Raw genomic sequence first — 15177 nt, 5'->3', positions numbered from 1 at the left:
CATGTGGGGTCGACAGTTACCGTTGAACGTGGAGGTGAGGGAAACGGGGACACAGGCAGTGCTGCGTAGCCTGCAGAGCCCAGAAGAGAGAGTGGGGCGAGTGCTGGGGAGCCTCCAGAAGCAGATGCAGGGTTAGGCTCATGGGCAGGGCAGGCTCTTCCAGTCTTATCTGGAGCCTGTGTAAAGTAGGGCCTGAGTGGGCATTGAAGGCCCTTCGCTGTGTCCCTAGCTGGTCATGGGACAAACAGTTTCTTCATCTGTAAATGAGAGGGTTGGACTAATGAGTGACCTGTAGGGTCCCTTTGAGGACACACATTCTATGTGTCATGATCCCCACTTCTCTGTGTATATTCTCACTCTTTCCTGTCACCACTTTGGGGCCAAACGTTGGCCCTGTATGTAATTGGAAACAGAGTGGAGGAGGGGTGTCCTTTGAGGGCGGGGTCCGTGTCCCCTCCTCCTCTGGCCCTCCCTCTCCCTCCTTTGTTCGCCCCTTCCCCCTAAGGTGGACGTGCTGCGGAAGGCCCAGTCATTTACGAAGCTCGCTGTGTGAACTGCTGAACCAGCGCAGGCTCTTCCAGCTAACTCTTAGCTAGGTGAACTGCTGAGGTGTCAAGAGGAATCAGGTGAACTTGGCTGGCATTGGGGTGACTCGGGGAGCTGGTTCCTGGGAGGGAGCAGAGTGTGTGTGTGTGTGTGTGAGAGAGAGAGGGAGAGAGAGAGCGCGCGCTCACCTGAGCCAGTGACACGCCCGAACGGGCCCTGCGCCCTGGCTGGTGAGGCTGAGGTCAGCTCCTTGAGAAGCTTTCGTCAACGGCATCTCAGTGCTGTCTGCGTGTGGACTGGGAGTGTGGGGCCTCCCAGTAGCGCAGAGTGGGTTGGCATTGCCATACTTCCACTTAGTACTCAGTTTTACCTTCAAGAGCTGAGCCCACTCCTTTCAGGCCGCCCCTCCCGGTGCCCGGGCAGGCAGGTAATGCTGCGCTTGTCTCAGGCCCAGGGAGGTTATGTAACTGGCACGGCCCGGCAGCGGGCCAGCCCTGCCTGTGTTCTCTCTGTGGGCTGTGGGGAGCGCCTGCAGGGCAAGGGGCCCAGTCCTAGGACTGGATTCCTCCCAGCAGGCCGGGGAGAAGGGAAGGGAGGGTGCCTCCTGGGTCCTCCAGGGGAGCTTCCTGACTGCTGGACCTCCCCAGGACCCCAACATGTCAGAGCCCCTTTCTCCATGTCCAGCCCTTGCCCTTCCCCCTCCTCACTCTCATTCTCTCCCTAAGATCTCATCCCCCCACGGCTCTAACTGCACCTCGCTTCTGCTAAACAATAGACACACGACCAGCATCTCAGGGTCGTCGTGGAGCAGAGGGGTCAATATGCAGGCTCTAAAGACCACATCATGGCTCGGGTGCAGCTTTGCAATCACTCTGTGCCTCGATTTTCTCAGCTGTAGATGTGGATAACAACAGTACTTTTCTCAAAGGGCGACGTGAGATTTAAATGAAATAATTTATGTAAAGCTCCCAGATCAGTACCCAGAACGTATTATTTTGTTATTTCTCTTATTTACCCTCCCTCCCCTCCAAACTGGCCCTGCCCCAGTCTTCCTGGTCCTGACTGATGGCTCTAAGATGACCCAAGTCTTCCTGGGCTCTATCTGTCCCTCATCCTGCCTCCAATCCCCTCCAGGCCCCAATGATTCACCTCCTCTCCCCTCCTGCTGCCACTGTGTTAGTTAGGATCTCTTCATTCCTCTCTCTTCTTTTGCAATAGGCTACCTGTTGAGATCCTCACCTCCAGTTTCACTTCTTCCAGTCTAGCTGCCTTGTGATCCACCCAGCCAATCCGACCCTTACAAGGCCCCCAGTGGCTCCCAGTCAGCTCCAGGACCAAGCCCACAGTCTGTGGTGGGCACAGCCTGGCAGCGTCAGGCTTTTGCCTACCTTTCTGTCTTCATTTTACCATGTGCCCCATGTAGTGACCAGGCCCAGCCCCAGCCCCAGCCTCTCCAGGCCCAGCCCCAGCCCCAGCCCCAGCCCCAGCCCCAGCCCCAGCCCCAGCCCCAGCCCCAGCCCCAGCCCCAGGCCCAGCCCCAGGCCCAGCCCCAGCCCCAGCCCCAGCCCCAGCCCCAGCCCCAGGCCCAGCCCCAGCCCCAGCCCCAGCCCCAGGCCCAGCCCCAGCCCCAGCCCCAGCCCCAGCCCCAGGCCCAGCCCCAGCCCCAGCCCCAGCCCCAGCCCCAGCCCCAGGCCCAGCCCCAGCCCCAGCCCCAGCCCCAGCCCCAGCCTCTCCAGGCCCTGTTGGTTGCTTCCCCTTCTGTGCTGGTGACTACTGTTCCTTGTCACAGTGTCCTGTTGCTTTCTCCCATGAGCCTCTGGAGATCAAAGACCATGTCCTGTTCATTTCTACATCCCTGTTGCCCACAGCGCTGGGTGCCTACTACCTATTTTTTAAATAAAAACCAAAGAGCCAAGGGAATGACTTGCTTCCAAGAAGCCTCTTCTGGTTGAAGCATTCCTCTCCCTTGCCCCCGACTGTGCATATGGTCAGCTCTTGGTTGGTCTCCGAGGAGCCACTAGGAGCCACCCCACCTGGGAAGATCTTTGCTTTTCTGCTTCTCTCTGGTTTGGGAGAAGGAGGCTTGGTGGTCAGATCTTGCCCAGCCGGGGGGAGGACAGAGTGACCAAGGGGGTGGGGCCGAGAGCTGGAAGCAGACCAGCAATGAATCCTGCCGGGCCATCCCTCTGCCATTGCAGCTGCCCTCTCTCCAGTTTCACAGAGAGCAACAAGGAGCCCAAATGCAGAACTAGGGCCCATCCTGTCCCTTCATGACTGTAATCAAGGAACCCATATACAGAATAAAGGAAATGTCTTTCTCGCAAGTAATTAATTCATTCTGAAACCAAAACTGTGAGTCAGGGGCCAGGCAGGGCACGTGAGTCCAATGCAAAGTCCCCAGAGCACCCAGAAGCTTCTCTCAGTCCAATGGCCTGTGTCTCAGGGGTGCTGATGGGGTGGCAGTGGGCAGCTGGGGCCCACCACTGAGTGAGCTCCTCGTGCGTGCACTGGGTGCCCTTCACACACAGTCCTCACTGAGACCCAAGAGCTGAGATCATGCCCTTGGTGCAGAGAAGGAAACCGAGATAGCAATCAGGTTGCCCACCCCGAGTGTCCTTTCCCAAGGATGTTGGCAGCTCTAACGTCAACCACTCAAGATTTTGGATACGATTCTTCCCTTCAGTTTAACCCATGCAGTGGGATGCACACCCCAGAAGAAGCTAAGGTCTGTGAGCTTTGGCACTATGGGCTCTTCCTCCAGGAAGCCTTCCCTCTTTAAATGTGTTTTGTTCCCAGATGCTTCCTGCCACCTCTACCGCACACTTCCTGTGGAAGCCGAAGCGCAGAGAGGGCTTGGAGCATTCTGTCAGCCGCCTAGATATAGCAGTTTGGTGTGGATGTGTCAAAATAGCCCTGTCCACATGTAAAGTCATTGGTTATTTTTTAAGTTATCAAGTACTATGTCCCTACTTCATCTCTCCCTACCTTGATCCCCACACTCCATCCCTGACTCCTCACCATCCCCCAGCCCTTGCTTGACCCTCAGATCCCCAATGATGGCGGGGGTGGGGAGCAGGGAGAGAACAAAGCATTTACACAATACTTTGTAATTTTTCTAAAGCAAAACATTTAGTGTGCCTAGTGTTGCTGTGTTGGTTTCAGCTGACATTAAAATATCCCCAACATGAGTACTGAATCTTGGGGATGTCCCTGGGAAGTGCCCCTGTGGCCGATGAGGCCTCCTGGTCGCAGCCTCAGATCCTCAGACCTGGCCAGGCCACAGGCTAGTTGGACCGTTAGTGCTCTCGGCCCTGGGCCCTGCTAGCCCCCTTCTCGACAGTGGGAGGGGTGCTAAGAATCCCATAGGACACGGCGGGGCTCAGTGCACACCGGGCAGGTCACCGCTGGGGCTCAGCTGGGGCCCTCGGGGAGTTCGTCAGTCCGGGTGGAGGCCACAGGGCCCGGCAGGAGAGCGCTCAGCTGAGAGGGGTGGGCTCTGGAGCCAGGCGGCTGAGCTCCAGCTTTGCCGTCCCCCGGGTGACCTTAGGCCAGCTCTCTAACCTCTCCGAGGCTCCTGTCCTTATTCACAAAAGGAAGGTAATCATATCTGTCCTTTGAGTTCGCTGAGTCACCGGTAAATACCAGCGCGCTGTTCTCATGGTCCCATTTCTCAGAATTCTCTGGCTGTGCCCTGGCCGCACTTGCCTTGTTCCTGACGCTCCGTCACCCCCCCCCCCCCCCCCGTCACCCTCCCTCCCCCCAGCCCTGTTAGCAGCATAGCAAAGGAGCAGCAGCCTTTCTTATTTCCAAAAAGACTCTCTCTCGAACAGTGGTCTCCTGAAGATGGGGAGAGAAGGAAAGAGGAAACTTTTGGGGTGATGGAAATATTTGCTATTTTGGTGATGGTTTTGTAAATATATGTTAAAACCGATCAGTTTGCATGTTTTCAATATGTGCAATTTATTGTACTTCAGTTATGCCACAATGAATTTGGGGAGATAATTGAAAAGATGTATTTGAAATGAGCACAGAGAAAACTGTGCTTTAATGCTACAAGCACATTTTTATCACATCATTTCAGAGTCTCTCAAAATCTGGATCTGTCCCCAACTGTGGGTAACTGTGCCCACTGACCATTCCAGGAAATGACCCAATGTCCCTGATAAGATGAGAATGGAGTTGTAGGTCAAATGTCTCTTCAGGGTGTCTGCCACCACACCCCTGTGCAGGTGTGAGCATCCTGCCGTGCTGGGTAGAGTTGTGTTTAAAGACCTGCCTTTTCTTTACAACATGGTCCCTCAATGTAGGCCAACTATTCATCTAGTGTTCATCCAAAGAAACCACAATTGTTCCGCCACTGGAGGAAAAACTGGCTGTGCTGGGCTGGCTGAGAGGTGGGGTGTCCGTTTCCAGTGTGGTCACACCTTCTGTGGGGGTTCTCAAGGGTAGTTTTGCCTCAGGTGGTTTTTGCTTTGCACACTGACTTTAGCTATGACTCCACAGTATCTCCCAAAGACACGCAGTAATTCTCAGTGACCACACAGTATAAACCATATGAAGAAAACATTTTTAAAGTCTAAATTCAACATAATCTGTACTTCGTTCTGCCCATACAGGAGAGAACACTCAAGGGGCAGTGCCAGATGTCCTCTGCTTGGCCTGGGTCCCATGTGTCCTGTGTGCCTGATGACCAGGCGTTCTCCACACAGAGGCCTGAGCAAAGGTTTGAAGTGACAGCTTTTCTTGGTCTTCGCTAGGTGTGTTGCATGGCGTCACCCTCTACATGGCCTTCTTTGGTGATTAGGGGAAAGCTCTTCTCTCCCTGTTGTACTGAGCAAGCGCACACTGACCCTGGGGGCGGAGTTTCCTCTTGAGCACACTCGTGTTGAGCAGAACTCTGTTTTACCGAACCTGCAGACCTAGTGCTGTCCTGCAGGGCCACCCAGAAAGTCTCCACTCTGTGCTTTCGTAGATATTTGAAGGTGGGCTTTTGAGCTCCCCCAGTCTTATTTCTTCCAGGACAAACTATCTCAACTTCTCCAGTCAATTGTTATGACACAGTTACAGGCCTCATCACCATTTTGGTCACCTTCAATATGTCTATTAAAAAATGGTGCCCAGAGAGGGACATAATATATTGAGGTTGCTGCCCAGCCAGTGGTATTTGGAACTGTCAGGTCCTACAGCTCAGTGAAGCTCAGAGTTGGAGCTTAACCTCCAGGTCTTTGATATGGGGTGGTGGGCATAACCAGCCTTCATGGCAGGGCCCCCTGGTCAGCACAGCAGCAGGAGAAGACACATCCTCTGGGATTCCCACATCCCTCGGGGCCAACCCGCCCCGGTCTGAGTCATGTCTCTCACCGGATTTGAATCTTTAGTTGCGAGTCCTGCCTTGGCCTTTAAGCAGGGCCCCCCCAAATGATGTCAGTGTTCATGCTCAGGGCCCTCGCCTCAGCCAGCTAATGAGGACGGGAAGACGTCCCTTTGTTTCAGGCCAGTGGCCCTCCAACTGCAGCTGCCTGCCTTTGTTCTTGCAAATGCTGGGCCCACCCACAGGGTTTTATTTTTATTTTATTTTTATTTTTTTAATTCTCACCCAAGGATACCTTTATTAATTTTTTTTTAGAGAGAGAGAGAGAGAGATCAAACCCACAACCTGGGTATGTGCCCTGAATGAGAATGAGACCTGCAGCCCTTCAGTATACGGGGTGATGCTCCAGCTGAGCCACACAGGCCGGGGCCCACCACAGTGTTTAAAACCAAGATTCTTGCAGGCAGAGAGGGAGAGCCCCCCCCCCCCCCCCCCCCCCCCCCCGGGCCTCAGAAAGCCACAGCCCCCCCTTACAGACAATGAGCTCACTTGTGCGAACGCCCCCAGGCGCTGCAGGGTATAAGGAGAGTCCCGCAGACGGCAGAGGAGCTGTTTTACCTCCCTGCCCTGCGCCAGCCTTCTGGTTTCACCTCTAAGAGATCCTCAGGCCGATACTCCGTTTCTTCCACTCTTCACATCAGTCACAAGTGGCAGACCACGGCCTCCAGGTCCTCTGTCACCACCTGGCCTTTGTCCCCGGACAGGTCATTCTCTCCCGTCTCCCACCCATCCCCACCCTCCAGACCCTTCCACTGCACTCTCTGCAGCTTCGTCTGACCTCAGCCACTTCCTAGATCTTCCCTTCTTTTCTGAATGTGCTGCACCTTCCTTTTTAACTGGAGCCCCATTCTGCTGAGGGCCCCTGCTCCCTGCAGACCTCAGGGAGAGGCCAATTTCCCTCTCCCAAAGGCAGCTATCAGGCAGGGCCCAGAGGTGGAGGGATCCTTCTAGCTTCTCAGTGCTGCTTCCAAACCTCTTCTCCCTTTTCCTCCCACTCATGTCATTGAACCTCTTGTTTCTCCTCATAGCTGTCAACCTTGACCTCTGGTCACGCCTCCTTCAGTGATTTCAGTTCCCAGCTCGTATCTCTCTCCATTGCTATGCTCAGTGTCATTGTAACACCAGTTTACCAACCCTAACAACATGCTGTGTCCCCTAATTCCTCAGAGCTCCTTCTCCATGTTATTTTAGCCACCTCTGAACTCTCAAAATTTGCTTTTTTAAAAAAAATTAAAATAAGGTTAATATACAGTCTTATATTGGCTCAGGCATATGAGATAGTTGTCCAACATTTATATACCCAACAAAGTGGTAAGCATAAGTCTGTAACCACCTGTCACCATACAAAGTTATTACGATTTAGTGACTAGATTCCATAGTCTGGACATTACATCCTACTAACGACAGCAACAGAGAGAACCGGGTGCAGGAGCTCACAGCCTGGGCATGTGCATGTCCCTGTGAGGCAGGGACTTTCATCATGCTCTTTCACAGGAAAGCAGACACGGGCTCTCAGACATTAAGGGGCGCTCCCAATGTCACAACTAGAAGCTGCAGAGCCAGGATCTGAACCGGGTCTGTCTGGCTCCAAGCCTGCGCTATGAGTGACCAGCTGCCCTGCCGCATTCGCCCTCCGTCCCAGCTCCTGCCCTGCTTGGGCCCCGGGCTCCCCTGCATGTGCTGCTTAGTCTGTCCTTAGGCTTTTGCTCCCCTGGTTCACTTCTCCTCGAAGGATCACCGGTGCCTCCCCCACTCCGCCTCTCCAATCCCCTCCCCTCCCCGATCTGGTGGGGGATTTCTCTGCTCCTGCAGCCCAGGTTGATCTCTCCTGGCCGCCTTTGAACACCCATAGGACCCAGAGTCCACCCTAAGGCAACTGGGGGCTCATTTACATCTATGATTTTCATGCTTTCTGAACCCAAAGTGGGGTCTTTGGCCCAAGTAAAGTGCCCACTTGGGGACACTGAAGCACAGGATCTGAGTCTGGGGCTGCCTGGGAAAGTGTGGGCCATGGGCTTCCATTATTACATACTGTCTCGAGGGGTCTGAGGTACCCATGGTTACTTTTATTTTGTTTACTCCACTGGCTGGTAAGCTCTTGGAGAGAGAGGTCGTAACTTCACCAAATAAGTATCATTTTAAAAAAGTGTGTGTATGTGTGTGGTTGGGGAGTATGTATTTTTGATCCACAGTTGGGAACCTGTACATGCAAAGGTCTGATTCAGTTATATGTAGATTTTCGACTGTGCTGGTGGTCGGCACCCCCAACCCCTGTGTTGTGCAGGGTCAACTGGACTTCAAAACCCTATGTTCCTGGGTCCTGGGAAACCAAGGAAAGTTCAGTCTAGAAGTGAAAGAAATGATTTAGACTTCACCAAGGTCATAGTGAGGCCAACAGTCCCTATAGGGGCCACTGAGTTCAGAAGAACATCTTGAAGAAATGCGGGTGACTGTGATCATGATCATTTTGGAGGAACTGAAAGTGCCCTGAGGGAAGAGGCAGGAAGTGGCTGGAGACCTGTGAGGTGGTGGCGGTGGTGGTGATGGTGGTGGTGAGGTTGGTGAGAACTGTGTGTGGGGGGGAGTCTGTACATGGGTTGAGAAATTGAGATTGATGTCATGGGCAGAGGACATGCGTCGGGGCTGGGACATTGGCCCATTTCAATGACAGTGAGTTTGGCCTCAATCCCTGTGGTGCTGGCCTGGGTTCTGTGCCCAGCTCTGCCACCCCTCACTGTGTGACTGACTGCAGGCAAGTCTCCTTGGCCTCCCCGGGCCTCAGTCTCCTCATTTCTAGGGTGAGGAGATTGAAAAGCTAAATGGTGGCGTTGGGCTACATCATTCCTAGCTCTCCCTGCTTCCTTCAGGTTTTGTCTCAGGTAACCCAGTTGATGGACTTCAACGCTCTTGATTCCGTATTTTACTTTTCCAAATGCAGGTGCCTTAGGAGTAGGCACCTACTCCTGTTCTGCGTGCTGAACCAACCTGGGGAAACACACCCAGCCCCGGCTTACTGGGGTCACCGCAGCCTCTAGAATGGAAGAGCCAGGTTAACCTAATCACTCTCATACTATCTCCTGATAAAAATTCTTTTTCACAAAGAGCAGAGGATGGGCAAGGGCAGAGGAGAGCAGGGGTGGATGGTTGACTCTTACATGTTGTGAAGGAAGTGGGCCTGCTTTCTCTAGTAAAGGCCACAGTTCAAGCTCCCACCCCCAGTGTGAAATGTGTATCAGAGACCGTGCTTCAGGAGAGGGTAAGTTTTGCCCCGTATGGATCAGAGGGAGCCAGGGCTGGCCCTTCACCAGCTGAGGCTGCCTCCTTCCTTAGCTTGGGGTCTGAGCGCCCCCCATAGACACTTTTCATCTGGAGACTACCAACCAAGACAAAAGCTGGGAAGGTGTCACCTTGCTGGGGCTTGTCTGCCTGGAGGAGAACATTAGAGTCAGGAGGAGCCCCGGAAGCTGAAGGATTAATTGTACCCAGGGGCCTGCCTCTGTCCCTGCACACCTGCCCATGTGGGCACATACCTACCTACTCCTAAGCCACCTGCATTTTGAAAAGTAAAATATGAAATCAGGAGCATTTTAGTCTATCTTCACTGGACCACCTGAGACAAAACATGAAGGAAGCAGGGAGGGCTTGTCTTGAGTTTGAGTGCTTCTAGAGGCCAAGCTCCTGTAATCCATCACTGGGGACAATGGCCTTAGTACAGTCCTCCCACCCCCTTGCTGGACTTGTAAGCAAGGAGCTTGGAAGACACAAGGCTGGAGGACACAACCACTGTCTTCAGGTGGTTAAGGCCAATGGCCTTGCCCAAGGATGCTTTGTAGACCCACAGCCCACTGAAGTTGTTGGGTTCCAGGGTGGTGCCCATCCATGTCTGAGTCCTGAACTTGCCAATGCTCAGAGGTAACCCTGCTGTTGAAGGCCTGGCTGAGGTGTGTCACTCACAGAACAGCTTCAGAAAAAAACAGTGAGGTTTTCAGGAAGTCTGAGTTGGAGGCAGAGGTGAGTGGGAGTCAGGCAGAGTCCAGAAAATCCAATCTGAAGGTCTAGGCACCAAGTTTGGGAAGAGAAGAGGTGAGCAGAGTAAGCAAAAGAACCAGAAGGAGGTCTGAAGGGTAAAGCAATAAAGACAGGAATATTCTATTTGGCAAAGAAAACAGCCAGACGGACCTGGGTTCAAATCCTGACTCTGGGGCTTCTAGTTGTGTGACATCGGGGAAGCTCCTTAATGTCTGAGAGCCTGTGTCTGCTTTCATGTGAAAGGCGCATGAGAACAGTCCCTACCTCATAGGGTTAAGGCTGAAGATAGAAATTTGCCCATCAACAGAGGTAAGTTGTACTTAACTCCATGAGATTGGCTGGAATATACCTCTGAGATGAGGGCAGAGAAGAGGAGAGTCCTAAGAATGAGCCCTGGGCCAGAGGGGAGGAGGGTCCTAAGAATGAGCCCTGGGCCAGGTACGTGCTGGTAGAAATCCGATAAGGAGAAGAATTTGGCCCTTGGGTTGGGCAACATGGAGATTATCATCGATGTTGACCTCAAAGTTTCGGTGGAGAGCTAAGGACATTAGCTGGAGGGGAGTAATTGAGAAATAGCTGGCTGGGGTGGGGGCATAGAGACCACAGCAATACACAAACTCTTTCAAGAGGTTTCCCCGTGAAGGGAAGCAGGGAAGTGGAGTGGGGCTGAAGAAAGGGGTCAGGGAAGTGTTCTTATTGGTGTGAGAGGAGAGAAGCACGGCTAAGACTGGGCTCACGCTTCATTCTCCCACCGATAGGGCATGACTTGTGGAAGCCACTTAATTTGGCTGTTTCATCCGTGAATTGGGTGCTCACAGGACTGCTCAGCTTGAGGATCAAGAGAGCTAATAAGGTACATGGGAGACCACACTGTGTGGACTGAACTGTCAGGCAAACCAAGTGCATGGTTGTGAGCAGAGGCGGCTGGGCTCCCCCCAGCCCCGCAGTCACACCGTGGAGAGCTATCTGTTCATAAGCAGATCAAGCTTCGGAAAAGTAAAATTTGAATTAGGGAACCCATCCTGCCCACGTCCCATTTGGAGCTTCCACTGTGCTCTGTCTCTGGCTGAGGTTTTGCCTTTGCCCTTCCCATTCCCGTTCTACCTGGGAAGACCCCACTTGAGCCCCGGCTCCTCGTAACTGAAGTCCTCTCCGACTGCTAGAGCCCAGGTTCCCTTCACCACAGTGCCCAGAGTGTCCACACATACGGGCCAGCCCAGCTCTCAAAGTGCTTCTTGTAGTTTTCTGACAGCAGGGACCATGCCTTTTCCCCTTGGGTCCCCCATCGGCTACCAAAAGGGCCTGGTGGCAGATAGAAATGTGGATGGTGTAACATGGCCTCCCAGTCTCAGCAGTTGCCAAGTATTAATATTAGTCTCCCTCCTTCACCCATCGTCCTGCCGGCTGGCCTCAGTTGTCTCACAAAGAACAGTGCCGATGTCCATTTTTGGGAAACTATTTAATAAATACTTTGCTTTCTTTCCGTCGGGGTGACCCATGGTGTATCCCCAAGAAACACAAGCCACCAGCAGTAGTAGGATCAGAATACTTTAATAAGATATCAGTGTCAAAATACATTTCCTTATAAAGTTAAGCTCCCATACAGTAATAATGTCAGTAGGAATTCAACAAAATAGTAACGTACATGAAGTCGTTAAGTTGACAAGTAAAGTTAATATTGAAGCTTGGAAGATTTTTCAGAGTGTTTTAGTAAAACGGTAGGGTGAAGTCCCCTTAATGCTGAGGCAGTGCACACAGGACCCACCACCAGCACTGACCTGGCAGTCACCGTCAGGCCCTGTCACCCAGCGCGTGGGGACAAAGCTGTGGTGCTTAAGTATGACTTGGGCAACACACTGAATAGATACTTTTCCTCATATAACTTAGATTTCTTTTGAAATTTAAATTTGGTGTTGTTTTTGGCAATAAGTCTATCCAGGCTTACCCAGTTCTTGGCCTGTTGTGCTTTAGGTGTATATGTCTAGAAACTTCATTGTACCCAAGCTAGATAAGCTCTGTGTGATTGGTATTTAGAAACTGAAGGTATAGTTCCTCTTACCCAGTGAGTTAAAGTGCTCTGAGAACACTCCATTTCCAGTGCTTCCTACCTATACAGGTCACTTCAAGTGACAGACCGACCTCGGGGGGGCCTGAGGCTGGGCCGCCCCAGGTTTGCCTGCCGTCACCGCGGGGCGCTGCACCTCGGGCAGGGTGATCTGAGGGCAGGCTGAGGGCGCCCGGGGCGCCGGGCCGCGCTGCTCGGCACAGCTGCCCCCACGTTCTGCACCCGCTCGGTCCCGCTCCATGTGCTCTGCGGTGGTAAGCTGGGAGGACATGGGCTGGGTCACTGCCCCGTTTCTGAATCCTTCCTTTCTCTCATGAATTCCCATCTAAACCATCTCACGGTAGTTCTGGAAATATCCAAATGTGCCACGTGAAAGCCCAGTAGAGTCACATAGCTCAGTGCACTTGAAGGGCTAGCAACAAGACCTTAAGAAAAGTTAAAGCACTTCCTGTCCCTTAGATTGGCCCACTCCCACACCCCTACCCCATGATGTGCCATCAGACCCTCTTGGCAGCAATAAAAATATATACATACATACATAATACATATAGAACATGAGGAAAAGACAGCTTGCAGCGCTCCCACTTAATGATTCCACTCCTTAGATTGTTTGTCACCCTATGGCAGACCCCAAAGCAAAAGCCCCCAGAGGACCCGTGAGCAGTGTTAGCACAGGCCCGTGGGAGCGCCGTGCAGTTCTGCAGTGCCAGCAGGAAGAAGGAAATGACCAGCCTGGAAAAGATCTTAAAGTGATTTTGTGAGCAGGATTCCATTTCCGTTTCTAAGTTTTTAGATATTACAAAGTACCCATATATATGATAAACACTTAACCCAGATATAAATTTAAAAAAAAGCTCAGTTAATGGTTTTGAATAATAATAATTAAAAAACAATCCACCGAATGCGGGGGGTGGGAAACACCAAACAGTTTAGGAAAAGCCTCACTGTACAACTTTCACGGATAAGCACATACACTGGAGTTCACCCTTCACATTTCTTTTTTTTTTTCCCCAAAAGTCATCAAAATTAGAGCAAAGAGTTGTCTTTTAAAAAAAGGCTAAAATTTACAATATGGTGATTAGTTTTAAAAAAGAAAAGAGAAGGGCCGTGAGAGGGCAAGGCCACAAATCAAGCTTGGAAAACAAAATTATTTTGTTTCTCTTTGGCAACAACAACAAAATCTTTTTAGTTCAGTGAAGCCAAAGCTTTCCCTACAGTAGAACAAACATACACCCAACTTGTTAGTATGAATATTGTGTGTGCATAAGAGAGGCCTATGGATAATATAAATTATAAGTAATTGAAGTTGGGGAAAAATCTTACAAAATTTAAGAACATTTTGATTGACAGAGTAAAACAGCAGGTAAAACAACTGTGTATTTCAAAAATATGGATGATTACGTGTCTTCAGAAAAAGGCCATTACTTGGTAACCTGGGCAAGTCTGCCAGGTAAGTACATCTTGTAAAAAGTGTGTTGGTGTTAGAGATACCTAGTTGCAAAAATAGATGTAGAGAGTGAAGGTGGCAGATGGCGTGGCAGGGATGCCAGCCCCGGCCGAAGGCCCTGGTTCAGGTGGCCTGGTCCAGGGCTCTGAGAAGGTCCCCGCCTTGCAGGAGCGTGGAGCTTCCTGGCACGGGAACATTCACCTCGCAGTCATATCTGGTCAACTCGGGCAGCAGGTAGGGCTCAAACGAGGGCCCGAGCAGCCGGCTTGCCATACCTGAAAGAACGGTTGGTACCATATTTTAAAAACTAAATCGAACATTCGGTAAAGGCTCTGCTCCGTAAGAGGCAAGCAGGGATGAAGACACGTGTGGAGAGCTAGAGGCATTTCCAGTTCTCATGACTAGGGGGTCCCGGTGGGGCAGCCCTAATTTCCCCGTTTCTCCAATGTCGTCTTACATGGGTGACCTACTGCATGTGGTAGGGTGGGGCCCTTCATCGAGCCCCTTTATGGAGGCTTCCACTTTCCCTTGGCTTGTGTGCAGCGCCCCTGCCCAGGGCCCCCTTTCTCCCAGCCCCTTCCCATGGTCCACGCCACCTCGCCCACTCGCCCTCACCCCCTCGTGGGCCGGCAGGGCCCGCCCTCTCTGAACCCCCCAGTAGCAATGGACACTAGCTCACGCTCCCCTTCTATTCCCCCTTCTTTTGCGTACCTCCCCCTGGTTTCTAAGGCTCAAGGAAACGTCTGGGTTCACAGCAGGAATGACAATGCGGGTTATTATTTACTGAATGCAAACCTCTCACTTAAAGGTGGGGCTGGGAAATGGCACAGCTGGAATTTAAGCCCAGGGCTGTGGGTGGCTCAGAAGCCTCGATTCTGATGCACTGAACAGCAATTTGCCCCAAACCATATCACTGAGGAAATGGCCCCCTTTCAGGGCAGGGGTCTGGTATGTTCCACCACAACCTCGAACTGTGTTTATGCGACCTTTTTGTGACATCTACGTTTTGCAAGATGGTAACAGACTAATGAGGCCCGGGATAGAAGGCGGCCAGGTGACTAAGCCTCCGGAAGGTCCAGCAGGGTGACTTTCCCAGAGCCGCCCTCCCCCAGCAGCATGTTCTCCTTGCACGTCCTCTGCTCAGCTCCCACCTGAACTCAGTGATGCCCCAGGGAGTCAACAGCGCATTGGGCAATTTGATAACATTAAGAACTGAGTAAAAGACACAAGCTCAAGGACTGTCTGGATCAAAGGAGCCCTGGATGTCACCTGATTGTTGGAAGGTCCCTTCAAAGCCCTGTAGACAGATGGCCTTCCAGCCCCTGCTGCAATTCTTCTGGGGAGGAGGGCTCACCCCTCCTAAGATAGCAGCCTTTCACGGCAGCAAGTTCACCCTCGTACTGAGCGGAGACCTGTCAGCCTGTGACGCCCATCCCCTGGCCCTCCCCCTGCCCCTGCCCCTCCCACACACTTCAGACCCTGGCACGGAGGCTCTGGTCCCTGAGTGCGCCCACCTGCCGCCTTCTGAGCTGATGGCAGGCTGTAGTCCTGGTACTGAAAAGCGCAACACTGCGGGGCGAAACTGCTCTTGGCGTTCTCCTCGGGGCCCATGGCCGACGGTGGCTGTGGTGGTGGCAGGTGTCTCAGAGGCTGACTAGAGCCACTGATGGGATTTTGGGTGAACTCATCTGAAAGATCAATGTTGGAGAGTGAGGGCAG

At 52.4% G+C, this 15177-nt stretch overlaps 1 protein-coding gene and 1 pseudogene across 2 annotated transcripts in view; both read right to left on the bottom strand.

Moving 5' to 3' along the window:
- The window catches only part of LOC308566009 (large ribosomal subunit protein uL11 pseudogene), a 34177-nt pseudogene extending 24383 nt beyond the window's left edge, over window positions 1-9794 (bottom strand). The window contains exons 1-2 of the transcript in view: window positions 9642-9794; window positions 9223-9343 (exon numbers count right to left, since the gene is read on the bottom strand). The product of the transcript in view is annotated as a large ribosomal subunit protein uL11 pseudogene (transcript). The remainder of the gene's footprint in view (window positions 1-9222; window positions 9344-9641) is intronic.
- A 1687-nt stretch (window positions 9795-11481) lies between these two features.
- EPAS1 (endothelial PAS domain protein 1) overlaps window positions 11482-15177 on the bottom strand; it is a 78515-nt gene continuing 74819 nt past the window's right edge. Inside the window, exons 15-16 of the mRNA XM_081156243.1 lie at window positions 14973-15146; window positions 11482-13733 (exon numbers count right to left, since the gene is read on the bottom strand). Coding sequence (XP_081012369.1) covers window positions 13582-13733; window positions 14973-15146 — 326 coding nt within the window. The 3' untranslated portion in view covers window positions 11482-13581. The remainder of the gene's footprint in view (window positions 13734-14972; window positions 15147-15177) is intronic.

Source organism: Miniopterus schreibersii (assembly GCF_964146895.1).
Source record: "Miniopterus schreibersii genome assembly, chromosome: 13".
NCBI classification, from domain to species: domain Eukaryota; kingdom Metazoa; phylum Chordata; class Mammalia; order Chiroptera; family Miniopteridae; genus Miniopterus; species Miniopterus schreibersii.
The sequence above is the reverse complement of the archived record's forward strand: the minus strand, read 5'-3'. Positions and strand labels throughout refer to the sequence as shown.